Below are 17,531 nucleotides of genomic sequence, written 5' to 3'. Positions count from 1 at the left end.
ATAGAGGAGCAGTTCAGATGGGCCGATTCCGGATTCTACTGCACAGAAAATAAAAAGCGCAAGTATTGTTGGAGCTTTTTTTGACGAGGTTAGCATAAAAATGAGCTGATAGACTTGAAATTCCCAGGGCCAGGATGGGGTGAACTAAAGTGAACCTTACGCAGACTGGGCGCATTAAGATGCAGAAATACCAGATTAATGCGGGTGTAGCATTCTAGTGATGTGAGTGAGGACCTTGAGAGCTGAGGCAGTACATAATTAGGTTGGGCTGCAGGAATCAACTTGAAACAATGTCCTGAAACAATGCGAAGCCAGCATACGTCCCCTAAAATCACTGGACTATATATATATATATATATATATATATATATATATATATATATATATATATATATATATATATATATATATATATAAAACATACAAAAATATATATTGAAACATATATAGAGAAAATATAAATGTAATAAAATGATTGTAGAAGGAGATTTAAAAGAAAAACTCTACTTCTTAGAGAGGGTTTTTAGCATGCTGACAGTGTGACAGCAAAAATGGTAACTCTTACTGTCAACATGCTTAAACCCTCACAGAGTACTTGCCTCACTAAATTCATCCCATTTAAAGCACCGCAGACACAGCCAACAAATCCACTGCCTTCTACAATACATTTCAAGACAATTAATGTCAGAGTACAAATGCACAAATGTATCTCACTATGAGCGTCGCATTAAGACATTTTTCAACTTTTAAAAACTCTATCTCAAGACTTCTGAGTTCAGTTCAGTTATTTTGTACTCTGTCTAGGTGTTAAGAACCCTGTTTCATGACGTCTGGTCAACATGAATAAGCCCTTAACCTATATTCCTGATATGGACACTATGGGAAAATAAGAATGTTAAAAAATTTCTCAAAATATTAACAGGCACTGTAGGTTCTTCCCTCTGCAATTCTATCCCTATTGCAATGAGGTTTGAGTGCCTAGTGAATCTGATCAGATTTGTCTGAATTGGTGGCCCTTCCTGCAGTTCAAAGTACAGTAAGTTATAGAGTCACACACTCAATCATAGCCGGCTGCTGCTGTGCCATTATGGCAGAGAGGATGGACTTAAACTCCTTTGCTTGAGCCAATCACATCACACAAGGGTGCATGCATGCACGCACACACACACTGCTGCTAAGCTCTCCAGATGATGAGCCTCGCTCCTGTGGATTACGTAAGAAGTGGCATAGGCATCCTCAGGCAATGTCTGTGTGTGTGTGTGTGTGTGTGTGTTAGGCCCAGCTCTACATGTCTGAAACTCAAAGCATAACAAGTCACAAGCACTAACACACATAAATAACCACCACAGCCATGTCACAGCCAGTATATTTCATATCTCATGTTGGAATCGTACTATGGGACACATCTTTAACAAATCTTACCAGTTTCAGCATTCTCAGCAACAGTGTAGCATCACTACTACTGATCATTAGAGACAAGATGAGATACCTTTCAAGCTGACGTGTAGTTAATATTGTGTGTGTTTACACTCTTCAATGTCTATTTTCCAATGGATGTTTTTGTCTGTGAGCTAAAAAATGCTCCCTTTTCAGGCAATATACTATGAAAGTCTGTTTTTATGTGCCATTCGAAGTTTTTGAAAGACAACGCTTATGCAAAACAATTTACAATAACTATTTTCAAGTATTTTAAAATTTAAATGATTCCTTTGATGGCAAAGGTGCATTTTCAGCACTCATTGCTCTAGTCTTTAATTCTATATGCTGATTTGTACTCGAGAAACATCTTTGTTGTCACATTCCTCAGTTTAATGCATCCGTGCTGAATAAAAGTATACAATAAAAGAAAATTTCATCATGAACAAGAACATGAACAACATCACATTAGACCAAAGAAATTACAAAATGACATTTCCCTTACATTCAACTTATAAAAGTGCATTCATCTTTGCCATGTTTTATTCTTTTAGTTGACTAGTACTATCTGCTGTATTAACAAAAACATAGATGGCATTAATAAAAACACTTACACTGACAAGCTACGCAATATCCCGCTCATTATCGAATGTGATTTATCTAATGAACGCGATATAGCACAGCTTGTCAGTGATCTACGGCCCCTGTGTATTAAATGTCACTCCATCTAAAAGCCTGTGATGGAGATTTACCTGTACTATTAATCACAGAATCGGCTTTACTTACGAGATGCGGATGACAATCACATACAATTTATCGTGCAGCCCTTTTTTGTTGATCACAAAGTACAAATTAGAGGAGTAAAACTAAGATGCGGCGTGTATTCAAAGTGCCACCATTACTGTCTAGAGTGCGTGAAACGGTGCGCTGTGATTGGCTGTTACTGTTTACGGTGTGTGGAATGGTGCACTGTGAGTGGTTGAGCGGATATATCGCATTCTGCAAAAAAGGTAGTCGCAGTTTTGAAAAAAACGGGAGAAAACATGACCTAATAATTCTGCGAATATGGCATTTCTCATAAAATTAAAAATTGATTTTTCAATACCGACCAGAAACAATACATGGAAAAATACAGAAACAACGTGGGGAAGTCGTGGCCTAATGTTTAGAGAGTCAGACTCGCAATCAAAGGGTTGTGCGTTCGTTGTGCGTTTCTTGGGACGTATTGTATCTCTGTATTGTTCCAATATGTGAAACAATACAGAAACAACGTGGGGAAGTTGTGGCCTAATGTCCACAACTTCCAGAGAGTCGGACTCGCAATTGAAGGATTGTGAGTTTGAGTCTTGGGCTGGCAGGAACTGTAGGTGGGGGGAGTCCATGCACAGTGCTCTCTCCACCTTCAATACCACAACTGAGGTGCCCTTGAGCAAGGCACCGGACCCCCAACTGCTCCCCGGGTGCCGCAGCATAAATGGCTGCCCACTGCTCTAGGTGTGTATTCACTGCTGTGTGTGTGCACTTTGGATGGGTTAAAAGCAGAGCACGAATCACTTTACTGATTTTGACTTTTTTTTTTATGGCGTTTACTGGAACCAAACTTTTCAAATATATTTGTATTACATCCTACCTACTAAAATGACACCATCTAACATTAGTTGTTTTTTGAAGGAAGCATAAATGTGTTCTCCACAGCCTATGACATCCCAAAATTCTTTGCCTGCAGTTCAGTGGTGGGTGGAAAAAATACAAATAATCTCTGTAGGAACGATCTACAGGGATAAATTTACTTAGAAATGTATTTTTTTTTTCTTTTTCTTTTTTTGTTACCCAACAACTTCATTAATGTTGTAGTCTTTTAAATATTTACTTGGTTATGTCTAAAACTTGCTTGAATTTGTTCTACATCACTAGATGTGATATTACATGTATAATGAGATACCGTCATAGAAAAATACTGTTTGATTGGGTGGAAAGTTTGCAAGGTTTCGGTCTTCATATCTTTACATGACATTTTATTCAAACGCATTCATTACAAGTCCTGAACATGATCTCTTTAATAATCTGCAACCTATAATGGAGACGAAGCTTGATCATTGTGACATATGTTTTCTTTAGAAATAAATACCATTCATTAAATTTGAATAGATCATCATTGTGAATAAAATTATCAGACTCACAGTGGGTTATATTTTTAATTACAGTGATTATGACTGTCAGCAATCAGTGTTGGAGACATATTTGTGCATAGCAGCCAACAATCTAACAGTCTACTGCAGCAGAGGAAGTGAAAATACTCAGGATACATCTGCTTTACCATGAGGTCATCACACTACTTTATGCATGTCTGTGTGTGTGTCTGAGAGGTTGATCAATAGATTTGCGTGAGAGCTGTACAGTCTTAGGGCCCGCAAGGCTAGCTGAGTTATGAGTCTGCCATTCTCTCCCCTGTGTGCCTGATAATACAATTCTCAAAGGACAGGGACCACCCAAAACTGTCTGCTACACAATAACCACCATTTCACCACCCGCATTTTAATTATTCAGATGGTATACCACCAATACTAAAATCAGTAAAAGGTTGTTTAAAACAAAAGCATGTAAAATAATTTGTGGCATTCTCAAAACATTGCCCGATACAGCAAAATTGGCTCAACCAATGGTGTAAGATGGGAGCAGGACTATATGTTTGACCATCCTGTGGCAGACAGTGGGAGCTTTTCTTTTGGTGGTTTCCTTTAATACAAATACTTGAAAACTACATATTCTCTTTGTTTCCTATCTTTCGCAACATCTGACTGTCCTGTCACTTTCTGCAATCTGAAGTGAGCTGTGGGAAGCAGAACGCTTTTGGGACAGCAGAACATTTGCCAGAAGACTCTCCCATCCCTCCCTCTGCTCTAATATTCTGGATGATCTTGCCAGGATTCAGTCATTCTGGACTCTTGATCTGCCACTTTCAGTCATCCTCAACTGGGGAGAAGTTTACATAACTGCAAAACAGATCTCCACGCTGCACACTGACACACTGAGTGGCATAAGCTTACACATACCAATGTGATCTAATTAGCATTCATATAGGTATTCATAACTTACTTGTGCATCTAGCAAATTCATATGCTTGGGGGGGGGGGGGGGGCAGCAACCGGGGAGCAACCCTTAGTTGCTCCCCGGGTGCTGGATATATAGCTGCTACCTGCTCCAGGTGTGTGTTCACTTCTCACTGCTGTGTGTGTGCACTTGGATGGGTTAAATGCAGAGCACCAATTCTGAATATGGGTTTCCATACTTGGCAAATGTCATGACTTTCACTTTTTTTCACTTTCAAATGGAAATAATTAGGTGGGTTTTATTGAATACCAATGTTCAAACGTTTGATCTTTGTTTTTTTTTAATATTGTTTACGGATGAATTTATATTATACAAAATAGAGTAAAAACAATAATACTGTGACATTTTATTACCATTTAAAATAAGTTTTCTATTTAATATATTTTAAAAAGTAATTTATTTATGTTATGGTAATTTTCAGCACTTATTCTAGTCTTCAGTATCACATGATACTTCAGAAATCATTCTAATATGCTGATTTGGCACTCAAGTAACATTTCTTATAATCAGTGCTGCTGCGTTGTTTAATATTTTTATAGAAACAGTTCAAAAGAATAGCATCTATTAGAAATATTTAAAACATTAACTGTTACTTTTGATGAATTTAATGCATCCTTGCAGAATAATTTATTTTGCATTGTGCTGGCAAAGCTTGTGTTTTTGCACCAAATTTAATGCATCCATGCTGATTAATTTCTTTAAAAAAAAAAAAAAAAACTGACCCTAAACTTTTGAATGTTTGAAAGGCTTCATGTTTCAGAAGCAGTCAGTTTTGTTTCATTGTCACACATTTACATTTACATTGAATCATTTAGCAGATGCTTTTATCCAAAGCAACCTACAAATAGAAGCAATCAGACCAACAAGAGAGCAACAGAATAGAATAGAATAGAATAGAATAGAATAGGTAAGTGCTAGTGTTAATTGGTCAGGTGCTGACAAAAAAGATGTGTCTTTAGACAATTTTTTGAAAAAGGCTAAAGACTCGACTGCCAGACACACAGATATTTAGATATTTACATAGAATATCTATCAATATAAATTAAATAACATTGCAAACATAACAAAATACTATGAGATATCTACCATGCATATCTGACCAGAAATACCAGTGTAACCTAAGTCAGTCACAGTTTTTCTACTCCAGCCGAGATTTGTCAACTAACTCAATCTCTTTATCTTGATAACAGAGACCAAAATCATTCACAAAATCAAAGGCGAGACTCCATTCAAACCAACCCATTCAGATGAATCCTGAGATTTCTTTAGCATTGCCGAGAGCTCAGGATGAGACGTGAAGAAAAAAAGAAAGGACGGTTGCACTAATCACAATTTGGAGTCTCTTAGGGAGATTTTCACTTGCCCTCATCCTACGGCAGCCGACATTTATCTGATCACAGTCGCTCAAAGAGGCTAAGTATCACCAAACTCCTCTGAGAGCAAAGACGATCAGTTTCTAAAGAGGCTGTTCTCTGAAGAGCCGCCACGTATCAATTTCCACCAATGTCACTTGGTGTCAAGCGAGCTGTTCTTCTGACTTGACTGACAGCAAATTATCCCATAGTGACGGCAGAAGAAATATTTTCAATTAGAGCCGCACTCACTGTGAAAAGTAATGTCATGCCTCTGTGTATACCAATGAATTGGGGAACAAGGAAATTCATTTCAAAATTAAAGGCCATCTATTTGAATATTTGAGTGGGAATGGAGATTTTGATCAGACAGGAAGTTCTTTGCCGTCTCTGAGGTGGGAATAGACATTGGTGACTTGTTCGGTTTAATTAATATCTGAATTTCTGTCCTAGGAATTATTCACTCGGGAGATGAGAGAGTCACTGAACTAATGTGATGTGCCTTACTGATCCCAGATCCCAATCCAGTTACAATAAACGTCCTTTTACAAAAGACTTATGACAGGTCTGACTGACAAGCCATGACAGCGGATCAACTCACTTAAGCACAACAACTGGCTTCAATTTAAAGCAGATTAAGCTTGTTTTGTTGTGGTGTAGCATAATGTAGTCACATTTCAGACAGGAAAAACTAAAAGTGGGTCATTCGTGTCCTAATGAATTTGTCATGAAGTTGACAATGACAACCTTTAAACACAGCTAACAACACCTGATAACACAACTGATAATGAAACTTAATACTTACTCACAGGTTCACACTGCATCTGAAACACAGCACACATGCTATTTAATTTCCACTGTGAAAAGGATACAATCGTAAAGCTCCACTCTGAGTCCCGATGGCAAGGATTTTCTGGACGGGGTCGAATGCCATAGAGGAGGGCTGATAGGGAAAGCCATGGCGCACAGTCTGAGAATCAAATTAGAAGAGAAAAATGTTTTTAAAAGCACATAATGTAACGTTTCGGAGCATAAACACTACAGTAATTTACTTCAGAAAGTCAGCAATCAAATTATTTCAAACTTATTTATTTCTAATTTTTATTCACATTTTATTCACCCAATTTATCTATTGTTTTATTTTATTTATCCATTTGAAAATTGCTTCATCATTTTTTATGTAACATATGTTTTACACAGTGTTGTTAATGTTAACTTAAACTAATAAAAAAATAGTCCTTAAAATAAAGCTGAAATAAAACATAACAAATACTTAATAAAATATTTTTAAAGGGCAACTTTTACATTTTTAAGATAAAGTGCTAAATCTACTAAAACTTATATAAAAATATAAGCGAATAGAATTATGGGGGGGGGGGCTAATAAAAATATAACAGATGGAATATGAAATTTGAAAACCTAAAAAAAAAAAAAGCTAATCCAAAATACTAATAAATACTAAAATAAAATATTAAAAAGTTTTTACACAGTATTATTTTACATAGTATTTACATTATTTACACTCTTTATGATATGAAGGATAGTGGCAAAGCATTGTGCATGTGTGCAGTCAAACAACCCTCCAGGGACAATTCAAAATCAATCTCAACTGAATATATCCATCTATTTAAATACCCAGATCTTTGAACTGCTCGAACGATCCTGATGTGCAGAGAACAGAGAGCTTGCTGAATTGTATCCAGAGAACAACAATGGTTGACTACAGGTTTACAGTCCTGGCTTCTGCTTAACAGCTGTCATAGTCTCGCCCGGTCTGTGTACTAAAACCTAGAGGGTGCCTAAATTGATAGCACCTCTGAGCATCAAAACGCACCTATAATGCGGTTTAGCTAGGCAGCTCACTGTGTTTAGAGACAGCCTCTCTGTCTCTGGATGTTTGTTTAGTGGCTAAAGCTGGTTATGTAAGCGGCGCTCACAGGGACAGGTACGCAGCAGCTACGCAGCAGCAGCAACAAGCCTCACTTCATCGTTCCCCATCTCTCTCATTTCTTTATCCATCTTTCTACTGATTATGTCTACTAATTAAATATTAACCTAATCCAGTGTATGTGTCTGTTTAATTTCAACCTGACAAAAATACCAAAGCCTGTGTAAATGCACTCGTGTAACCTCGTTGCAAATTATTAAACGAAAGGTTATTAATAGAGAACGGTATTTTAAGAAATTGCATTAATATCGTGCATGTGACAATTTTTCTTAAAATCGAATAATTATTTACGTCAAAATTCCTCACAGAAATCATTCTCTTTAAAAATCATTTAGCGCTTGATAATAACATACTTAATGATAATGCCATCCGTATAATAATTATTAGATGGCGTCGTCGGGATTCTGTTTTTTTATTTTGCCTTCAAAGACTGACAGCAGTACAAGCAAATAGCATTCAAATAGATCTGTGCGAATACACCCCCTTCAATGAACGAGTCGTTGTTCGGACTGAACGAAATCAATGCATTCGTTTGCAATTCGTGATTGTATGCTGAAAATGAGGCAAGGGTGTTATTGTAAATATATTAGTATTAACTGATAAAATAATGCCCAGCAGTCAACAAATTGGATGCTAAAATGACAATTATGCTGTTATTTGGGATTTTTGTAGCGTCTCAGCATATCTCTCGACACAAATTTAAATATAGCGTAATAAGATTTGTGAAGGACTCTTTGTTCAAACAAATCGGTTGAGTAAACGATTCAATGGCTCACTCATAACACAAAAGCCACTTGTCGCCACCTACTGTATTACAAAGCAACCTACAGTAATGCTGAATGAACTAATCGGTTTAGTGAACTGATTCAAATTTTTTATATGAATTAAAATTCCTATCCCAGCTGCAAAGCTGTCATTCTCCTACAGTTTCCACACAAACATGTGTGGGCTCAAAATCTAATATCGCATTCATTTGGATGTTGCTTTGCGCAGAGAGCGCGATAGATGAGAAGAGAGCCTCGACATTTCTCACTGAGAACTATTAACTTCATCCACTGTGCTGCCAGATCTAATCCAGAGAGGGCAGCTAAACCCACCAACACTTCAAACTAGGCCTTTTCTTAACACATTGGACACACTGGCGACTCAAAACCTCGTGATCTGCCTACCTAGAGAACATTTTGAGCACCTATGATAGCCCAACATGATCTTCAGATACACATACTGTACAGTGTATGTGTGTGTGTGTTCAAAGAGAGTCAAGAATGGAGAAAATACCAGCAAATTACACATTAATCCCAGCACAGTACATTATGCAAGAAACGGGTTGTTTATATCCCCCCTCCCTCTACTCTAGCATCGCAGCTTCATTCTATAACCACACAATATTAAGACGCTTCAATAAAGCAGCATGTTTAACAGTCAACATTGTGAGGGGGAAACGGAAGTATGGCCAGCTAAAGTAACCGTGTGGGTAATGTATAAACGAATCTCTATGTCACGCATTAATATTTTACGCATTTGTGCGCATTTTCCAAACACAGAGTCAGCTCTTTCAACGCACAGCTTGTGAAACGAAAAGAAAAAAATCATTTAGTCTGGGTTTGAGGGGGCAGAGTATGATAGTACAGTGTGTAACATTACACAGGCTAACATATACGAGCGTTTTAATGTAAAAACACATGCAGTGCGCAATCAGATACTGGACACTGTTGTTTGAAATAAACCGTACGAATGACATAATAACGCTGCCATACAGATTAAAGTTAGTTTTTTTTTTCATTAGCTACAACATCATGTGGTGCATCACATCCAGCTACCAACCAGAAAACACACACGTTATCTATTTTATACTAGTAAGCTATATAATCTAGTAAACCTGTGGTTAAGGTGTAAAACACAGCATGTACTAAGTGGCGAGGTTTAAGAAAAACACACACACACACACACACACACACACACACACACACACATCAGGTGATGTTGCACATTCACTTGTAAGCTTCCCCACCTTGCAGAGCTGGAAGTGTTCAGACTGGAGTGTCTCCGGGATGAGCTCGTTCTCCTTGGCCCCGGGTTGAGAGGATGGAGAAGGGGACGACACGGCCGACAAGCCGTCCAGCACCTTACGGATATTAAACTTCTTCATTTTCCCCCCAGTGCGAGTGACGGAGGGGGACGGGAGCACCCGAGTCGAGATCAGCCGTGGATGCTGAGGGGGAAAGCCGCTCTCGCTCGTTTCTGCAGCACGTCTCTTTAAACCTCACATTTTAAAAGTGTTCGCAGTGTACTCCATGGCTCAAGGCTTCGGTTTTGAACGTTGATTTTGTTGTTGTTGTTGTTGTTTTTAGTACCGTTTGTGGGGTGTCCGTTTATTCTGACTCGGCGTCCCGCTGCGTCTCGAATTCCCTCTATCCTCTCTCCCACTCTCTCTCTCTCGATCCCTTCGGCTCTTCACTCAACGCGGAAACATCGCTGCAGCGCCGCGCATGCGCACTACAGGCTGAATGACTATTCAAGCGGCCTTCCAAACGCTTTTCCCGGTGACCAGGCAAGACTGTGGAGAGCTGAGTGAGAGACTAGCGTCACATTGCAGAAATGAGGGGCGGGACTCTGCACCTGAAACCGCAGGGACGCAGAATGGAAAACGCATCAGCTTCTCTAGCTTGATCAGTTCATCAGGTTACCATGCACTCTGTAAAATGGATTAGATAGGGCATATATCTTATCTTATCTTATCTTATCTTATCTTATCTTATCTTATCTTATCTTATCTTATCTTATCTATCTTTATTTATTTGTTTGTTTATTTAATGATATGATTATTTTTGAAAGTTATCTTCTTTATATGCACATACCTCACAGTCTTGGATACCAATGGATGCTATCCATGGATGTTCTCTTTACAGTAAGAAGCACAGTTATGAAAAATCTGCACATTTCAGGGAGTTTCAAAACTGTGAATTTCAGGCCTACATATAAAATGATTCACAGAAATTTCTTGAGACGATATACATTTCTAGTTATATTCAGCTCTAAAATATATTAAGTCTATATATATATATATATATATATATATATATATATATATATATATATATATATATATATATATATATATATAGTATGCAATATGAATCACTGTAAAAGCCATAGCAAAGTCACAGAAATGCATTGGTCAAAATGTGATGTGTGGAGTGCTGCAAAAAGATTAATTGAAAACGTTGACCGTTTCTCACATTTCCAATAGTGTGTCAGACTATGGGATAAGTTGCACAATGGAAACTGCCATGCCATTTATTGTAAACAGCATGTTATTGTATCACTGAAACATGCATTTTCTGTGGAGTTTGAAACTATTTGTATTGTGAAAAGCTTAATAGATGTGAACTGATTGTCTTTAAGCTACATTTAAACTGGACAACTGTTTAAGATAATAAAAATATTTGTAAAAAATTGCAAAAGAAAACTACAAGTGTATAAAATCTATTCACTCTTGTCTGAATGTATATCAGTATGGCCTCACTGTGTTAAATCATTTTACACAAAAGCTGTAACTATAAATGTGGATATGCCAATGTTAGTTTGGAAGATATAATTTATTTCTCATTTACAGTTTGAAATCAACATGAACCCACCACTAGAGAAAACAATAATTTGTGCAATTGCAATTACATTTTTTACTAGATTTATAATCTGAAAACAGACCATTATAAAGGTTTGCCAACTATCTAGCTCTGTATTTACTTTGTCTGATGTGAGATAGAGAGGGTCAGAAAGTAGAGGTCACAATGGCTCAACAATCAGTCTTGCCACTGCTGTTTAGGACTGTGTTGCTAGTAATTGATTTGGACATGTGCCCTTGTTTAATGAAGGCCAAGTTTACTCTTTGCGATCAGCAAGCAATGCCTTTCTGATTGAGGCCAGTTTGTCTCTGTCAATGCGATTATATTAGACTCTATCATATCATCGACAGAGGCAATCTAGATATCATATTCATCCAATGTTAGTTTTTTAAAACCTAAAGGACCTAGTAGCAAATTATAATGTTATAGCTCAATAACAGAAAAATAACTGCTATAAAATGTATAATCTTATATATGTAAGTATATGTACGTATATGTATATATGTATATATGTATAAATGTAATCTAAATAAATGGCCCCAAATAACATTTCCCCTGTTTTTATAATATACAGCATTTCAGAGAGGTGTTTTACAAATACATATCTAGACTGGGTCTGTCATAGTTTAAGATTAAAATAAAGAAAGGTAGGTCAACCAGCACAGCATGACGCTAGCAACCTCAAGGTTATGGGTTTAAATCACAGGAATAAACCAATTACATATTTTTTTCTTTTCTTTTTTTTTTTTACTTGGATTCAGTTGTAAAGGATAAAATGCATACATGGATAAGAATAAAATGATAATGCATACATGTACATTTAGAATCACTACTCACAGTTTAGATTCCATATCATAACAAAATAGGGTATTATAGTCTGAATAGTGGCTTTAAAAAAAGTCATAGTATATGTCAAAAGTCATAGTATATGTAAATAACGTCACCTAGTACTCATGACAACCACACTGGTGAGGACAAACAGTAGGCCTTCACCCGGTTTGGAGATCCCTTTGAGTCTCTACCCTTTCATACTGTAACGATGGAGATAAGCATCACATGCATTTCCTTTTCAGGCCCCAGGAGAGACTGAAGAGACCCTTATAAGGTAAGGGCCGTCCTCGTGTACGTATGAGGCACTGCCCAATCACCTGCTCACTACAAACACAAAACACTCCATAAACCACACACGGGAACATCAATGACTTCATGTTTCTCAATCACTCTGTTCCCTTTTATTCATGATAATAAAGAGAAAGAGTTTAGTATTCAGCATTAAGTGGGTATGTGATATGTAAGCTTTGATAAGACCCTGCCACTGATGAATATTTGGCTAGTTCGTTAAGGAGGGGCCGGAGTTTATGGAAGCATGACTCAAGCAAGGTGCTCGCTTGCTGGCATTGGTGTCATTCAAGAAGCCAAAAACCCCTTTAATAACAGATGCAGCATTGCAATTTAGCGTGCACCAGTGCATGATCACCATAAAAAATGTTTTGTTTTTTAAATGTTCATTATTTAGTCATATCACCATATTTTAGTGATGCTTGATAAAAATGTAAGGTTTAAAAATGTATTATTTCCATATTTGTTATATGTGATAAATACAGGGTAATTATCTGTCTATATTTGAAATATTTGGATATATATATATCAAGTGGTTGAAGTGGTTGAGTAAAATATATTTATTTATCAAAGGGACTTACGGTGCATATTTTAAAGCCTAAATTATATTACATTTATAATTCACATGTCTATTTCTCCCTTATCAAAAATATGTGAAGAAAAATATGTGAAGATTCTGACAGCAATAAGGGGCATCCTCTCTGCATCACCAGAGAAACTGAATTCATTACAACCTGTAATGTCAATTGTCTGTTCAATCTAATTACGTAGATGTCACTTTCCTTTTGGCGTGCATAGCCCCGCCCCTTTTTAACCCAGGCACCTATTTTATTCAAGCTGATGATGATTACACAGCGATTGTATGCTTTATTTTATAATTAGAATACTCTTGTCATCATTATTTTGTTTTGATGACCTCTAACAAGTTATGAATAATTCATAAATTATTTCACTATGCAAATATACATACATCTTCTGTGATTGAACACAGGGGTTTAAACTGAGGGAAATGTAAAGTGTGTTTAATAGTGTATTCAAATTAATCCACCCCTAATCCTACAGAGGAAAGACTGGATGTGACATAGCTTTAAAGGGACATCATTAAGACTATAATAACAAATAAACTCACACATCTACACACACACACAGCAGAAGTCATTAGCGAAATGCATTACGAGAGCTACATTTACATTTCAAATAGGCACTGTTATGCTTCCTACCACATTGCCAAATTGTTTAGTCTTTAGTTTACAGTTTGTAAGTGGTTCTCACAAAAGAGATCTTCAAAAATTCACCCATGTCTATGTGTGCCAGTTCAGTCTGTGTACTTCATCTGCTTCATGAACAGATGTTGATTCTGTACCATTGCCTTAAATAATGCATCAACAGCATCTTAATGAACAGAGAAGGCATGTGAGTTTTTGATTTGGAGAGAAAGTAATATCTGCAGCAACTCCTTCAGCAATCAATCCCAAATGTATTCTAATGTACAAAGTAAAGATTGAATGTAGAGTCAAAATTTTTTTGTCATTAACTCTCCCTTGTGTCATTTCAAACCTGTTTGACATTCTTTCTTCTGTAGTGCACAAAATATAATCTGAAGAACATTAGGGTCCCAGCAATACTGGACCCCACTGAAATTCATTGTATGGACAAAAATGTTTTTTATATTCTACAGATGAAAGGAAGTCATACAGGTTTGGAACAACTATCCCTGGAAATATCAATTATATTTGTGTCTCATAGAGGCCCATGACTTGAACAGTTACAGAGACTGAATTTCTCCTCTAATACATTCTATTTCCAAGAAAGGAATTTCTGCTTTGGGTGGTTAAATTTTGTAAATGCAAGTATATAATTTAGATGGATTGAGTTTTCTTTAAAATCAAACCATATGTATTTAGAGACATCGAGGTGAAATCCACATTTGGGAAAATAAGTGTTATAATTAGCATTGCATGAAAACAACAGAAGACTACAGTATGGTAGAGTATGTCCTCACTTAGTTTACCAGGTAAATGTGTGTGGGTTTACACATTTGACAACTAAAAAAGTCAGTGCTATGAGCAGGAACATTAGTAGAGACGATGTCTGATTTGCACTCATTACAACACATCTGATGTGATAAGACACCCATCAACAATTCTCAGCACACACACACACACACACACACACATACAGATGAACTCACTGTGATGACTAAACTGCAGGCTGCAGGCAATGACTCTAAAACACCCATCTTTGAGCTCTGGGCAGGGGGTGGACCTGTAATGTAAATAGCACAATAAAATACAGAAGGACAGTAAAATTACGCTAAAAATAAAGGAGACTGTTTCGAATGACAGAGGAAATATAGACATATTATCATGTGCTTGATTAAATAAATAATAGAAGAAGTATTATTCATACACACTGGACTATAAATCCTGTGATTGACTGAAGGGTCAACCTGAACTGATAAGGTCAAATATGGAGTGTAAAATGTACATGTTTGAGGTGTTCAGAGTTCTTAATTTGAAAAATTTGGCCTGATATGGTCTAAAGTGAGTTAACTGTGAACTCCCGGGCCTGTATTACACAAACTTTCTAGAATCAGTCTGTCTTGATGACTTAATTTAGGATCTCATTTTAGACAAAAGCTATTACAGAAGTTTCTGTAATATGGCTCTGAAAGCAGTATCTGATTGTACACCATCTAAAGCACAAAAATGAAGAAAAGTGGAAAAGTGATTTCCAAAGGTTGAATGCCATGACTTGTGTGTTGTCAGGGTTTAAAATAATACCATTACAGTTTCCGCTTACAGCACATAAGGGCAGCCAGCGTGACCTCTGTTCTTTCAGCTCTCATCATTCTTGGCCAAGTCAGAAAACTATTTCAAAGTTTGCAGTCAGCAACTCTCGGAACAAGTATAAGGTGTTAAATGGCAGTATGTAAGGGCATTTTCTAACATCTTTACATATAATTGCCAGCAACCAGCCTGATCAAACACCTCCCTGGTTTAAGATAACTTTAAACGACAGCAATCAATCACTCAGTCTGATGGGAGAGACAACCTCTCCACCCTCTACCAATCTTTCTATGGTTTCTGTGGTTGAGACACACTTAAGGTTAATATTATATGACTGATCTTCTCAGACTGTATGCTTCAGCTAGAGATGAGAGGACAAGCAAGACAGCTGACATTAAATTTAGTTAGGGTTTAGCTAAGGTGAATCTGTCAATCACAGTGAACTGTAGGAGTCATTAAAAAACCTTGGCCATGTCTTCCATTCTGTTCCACTTAGGAAAAATAAATGGTTTTATAACCAAGGGTTAAAAATGCTAGCAATCCTTTCAAAATGATGAGAGCTTTGGGCCATTACTAATGCAGTTATGAAACCTTCTCAATTAAGTGCCGTCATTCAGATTGTGTTATCAGAGGCTATACATAACACACTTCATAACACACGTGCCCAAATGATGCACCATTCCAGATTGGGATTCTGTCTTATAGCTGTCAGCACACAATTATTTTCTCATTACATAAACAGCAGGGATTTATCTCATAAACCAATATTGATATAGGTTCACCTGAATATTTAGGTGTCAATTTACTGCTTTGGGAGTCTATGCACCACACACATAAATATTCCTGGTGTAAATTATCAGGGTTTAGTAGCAGATCTTCTTTAGTATAAAGTTATCATTTGATTTCATTATTAACTGAGAAAAAATATATTTTAACAATTAATTTTTGTGTCTCTTAGGATTCAAATGTAAAGTAGTGCTAATCTTACCTCCACTCCAACATGACACAAACCATTATAATGTCACTCACTGCCCTTGTCCTGTTCCTGTGATAGAGTTGAATTTGTGAGAAGACAAAGACATGGGGGAAAACATAGACACTACAATTAATATTTGTACTCTTTGTCTAATCTCCACAGTGTCATCAGAAAGAAGGCCACGTCTGGCTAATATGAGACATTAATGATTTTATGTTTTTTTTTTTATTTATTAATTCTAGTCCCTGAGTGCCAAACCACAATTTAAATAAATAAAACAAATATATTTAAGTTGTGGTGTGTGTGGCACTCAGGAACTAGAATGACATCTTCCTCAAACCTTATACTGAGCCGACTGGACTGCAGTGCAAGAAGAGAAGTCATGTTTTGTGAGTACATGTGGTTTAGTGGATTAGCTCCATCATATGATTTCTGGGGATGTGAGGGTTGGTATAGCTGGAGGAGAACAGATTGCAGACTGAGGAGAAAAGGGAACACACCTACACACACATCTCCCAGACCCTACATCACTTCAGATGTCTTGCTTCACAGACAGAGAGAAAAACACCCCAACTCAGGTTTGTGTGTGTGTGATTGTTTTAGGGATGAGAAAACAACAGAACAGTGAGATTTAACCTCAATTATTCTTATGAGCAGAGGCATTTTATGGGAGGCTGTGAGTAATGCTCTAACCGTCAACTGGAATGGAAGAATATCTTGTGGAGCAGGCCTCCCAAAACCTCTAGAAAAACAAAAATACAACTGCGACCTTAAAAACAACTGAGGTCACTTTGCTAAATGAAGGTGGCAGGAAATGTTCTTATTCAATGCAGCATTCCATTTAAAGATACACATTAGTGTATCACACATTAGTCTGAAGTTGAAGCAGAGACATCAATGGCATCAATCAATATATTGTCAAAGAAAAACCCTCCTTGACCAAATTAAAATAGGAGTTTTGCCATTTATATACACTTCATGTTTCTGGAAAATGATCTAAAAATGTTGATGACTCATCCTGCATATATGCACTTTTGTCCAATCGAATTTACATTGAGCTTTCACTTAATATCACCTCAAACTTACTAGCATGTCGTACAATGTTCATGGCTGTGACATAACTATAGTCGGTTAGCTTTGGTTTTAACGGAGGATTCCATTGTTATGCAATTCTCAAATATCAATAGAAAATGT

General features: G+C 36.9%; 1 protein-coding gene across 4 annotated transcripts in view; it reads right to left on the bottom strand.

Annotated features, from left to right (window-relative positions):
* LOC113063100 (syntaxin-binding protein 5-like) overlaps positions 1-10,818 on the bottom strand; it is a 76,752-nt gene extending 65,934 nt beyond the window's left edge. For 3 of the 4 annotated variants that reach the window (XM_026233276.1, XM_026233277.1, XM_026233278.1), the window contains exons 1-2: positions 9,839-10,817; positions 6,752-6,849 (exon numbers count right to left, since the gene is read on the bottom strand). In XM_026233276.1, the coding sequence (XP_026089061.1) occupies positions 6,752-6,849; positions 9,839-9,976 (236 nt within the window). In that variant the 5' untranslated portion in view covers positions 9,977-10,817. Of the gene's footprint in view, positions 1-6,751; positions 6,850-9,838 lie in introns of all 4 variants that reach the window. The other variant, XM_026233275.1, reaches the window with a different exon arrangement.
* Positions 10,819-17,531: the final 6,713 nt, after the last annotated feature.

This window comes from Carassius auratus, chromosome 45 (genome assembly GCF_003368295.1).
Source record: "Carassius auratus strain Wakin chromosome 45, ASM336829v1, whole genome shotgun sequence".
Taxonomy (NCBI): Eukaryota; Metazoa; Chordata; class Actinopteri; order Cypriniformes; family Cyprinidae; genus Carassius; species Carassius auratus.
Note: the sequence above shows the minus strand (reverse complement) of the source record. Positions and strands in the feature narration are given on the sequence as shown.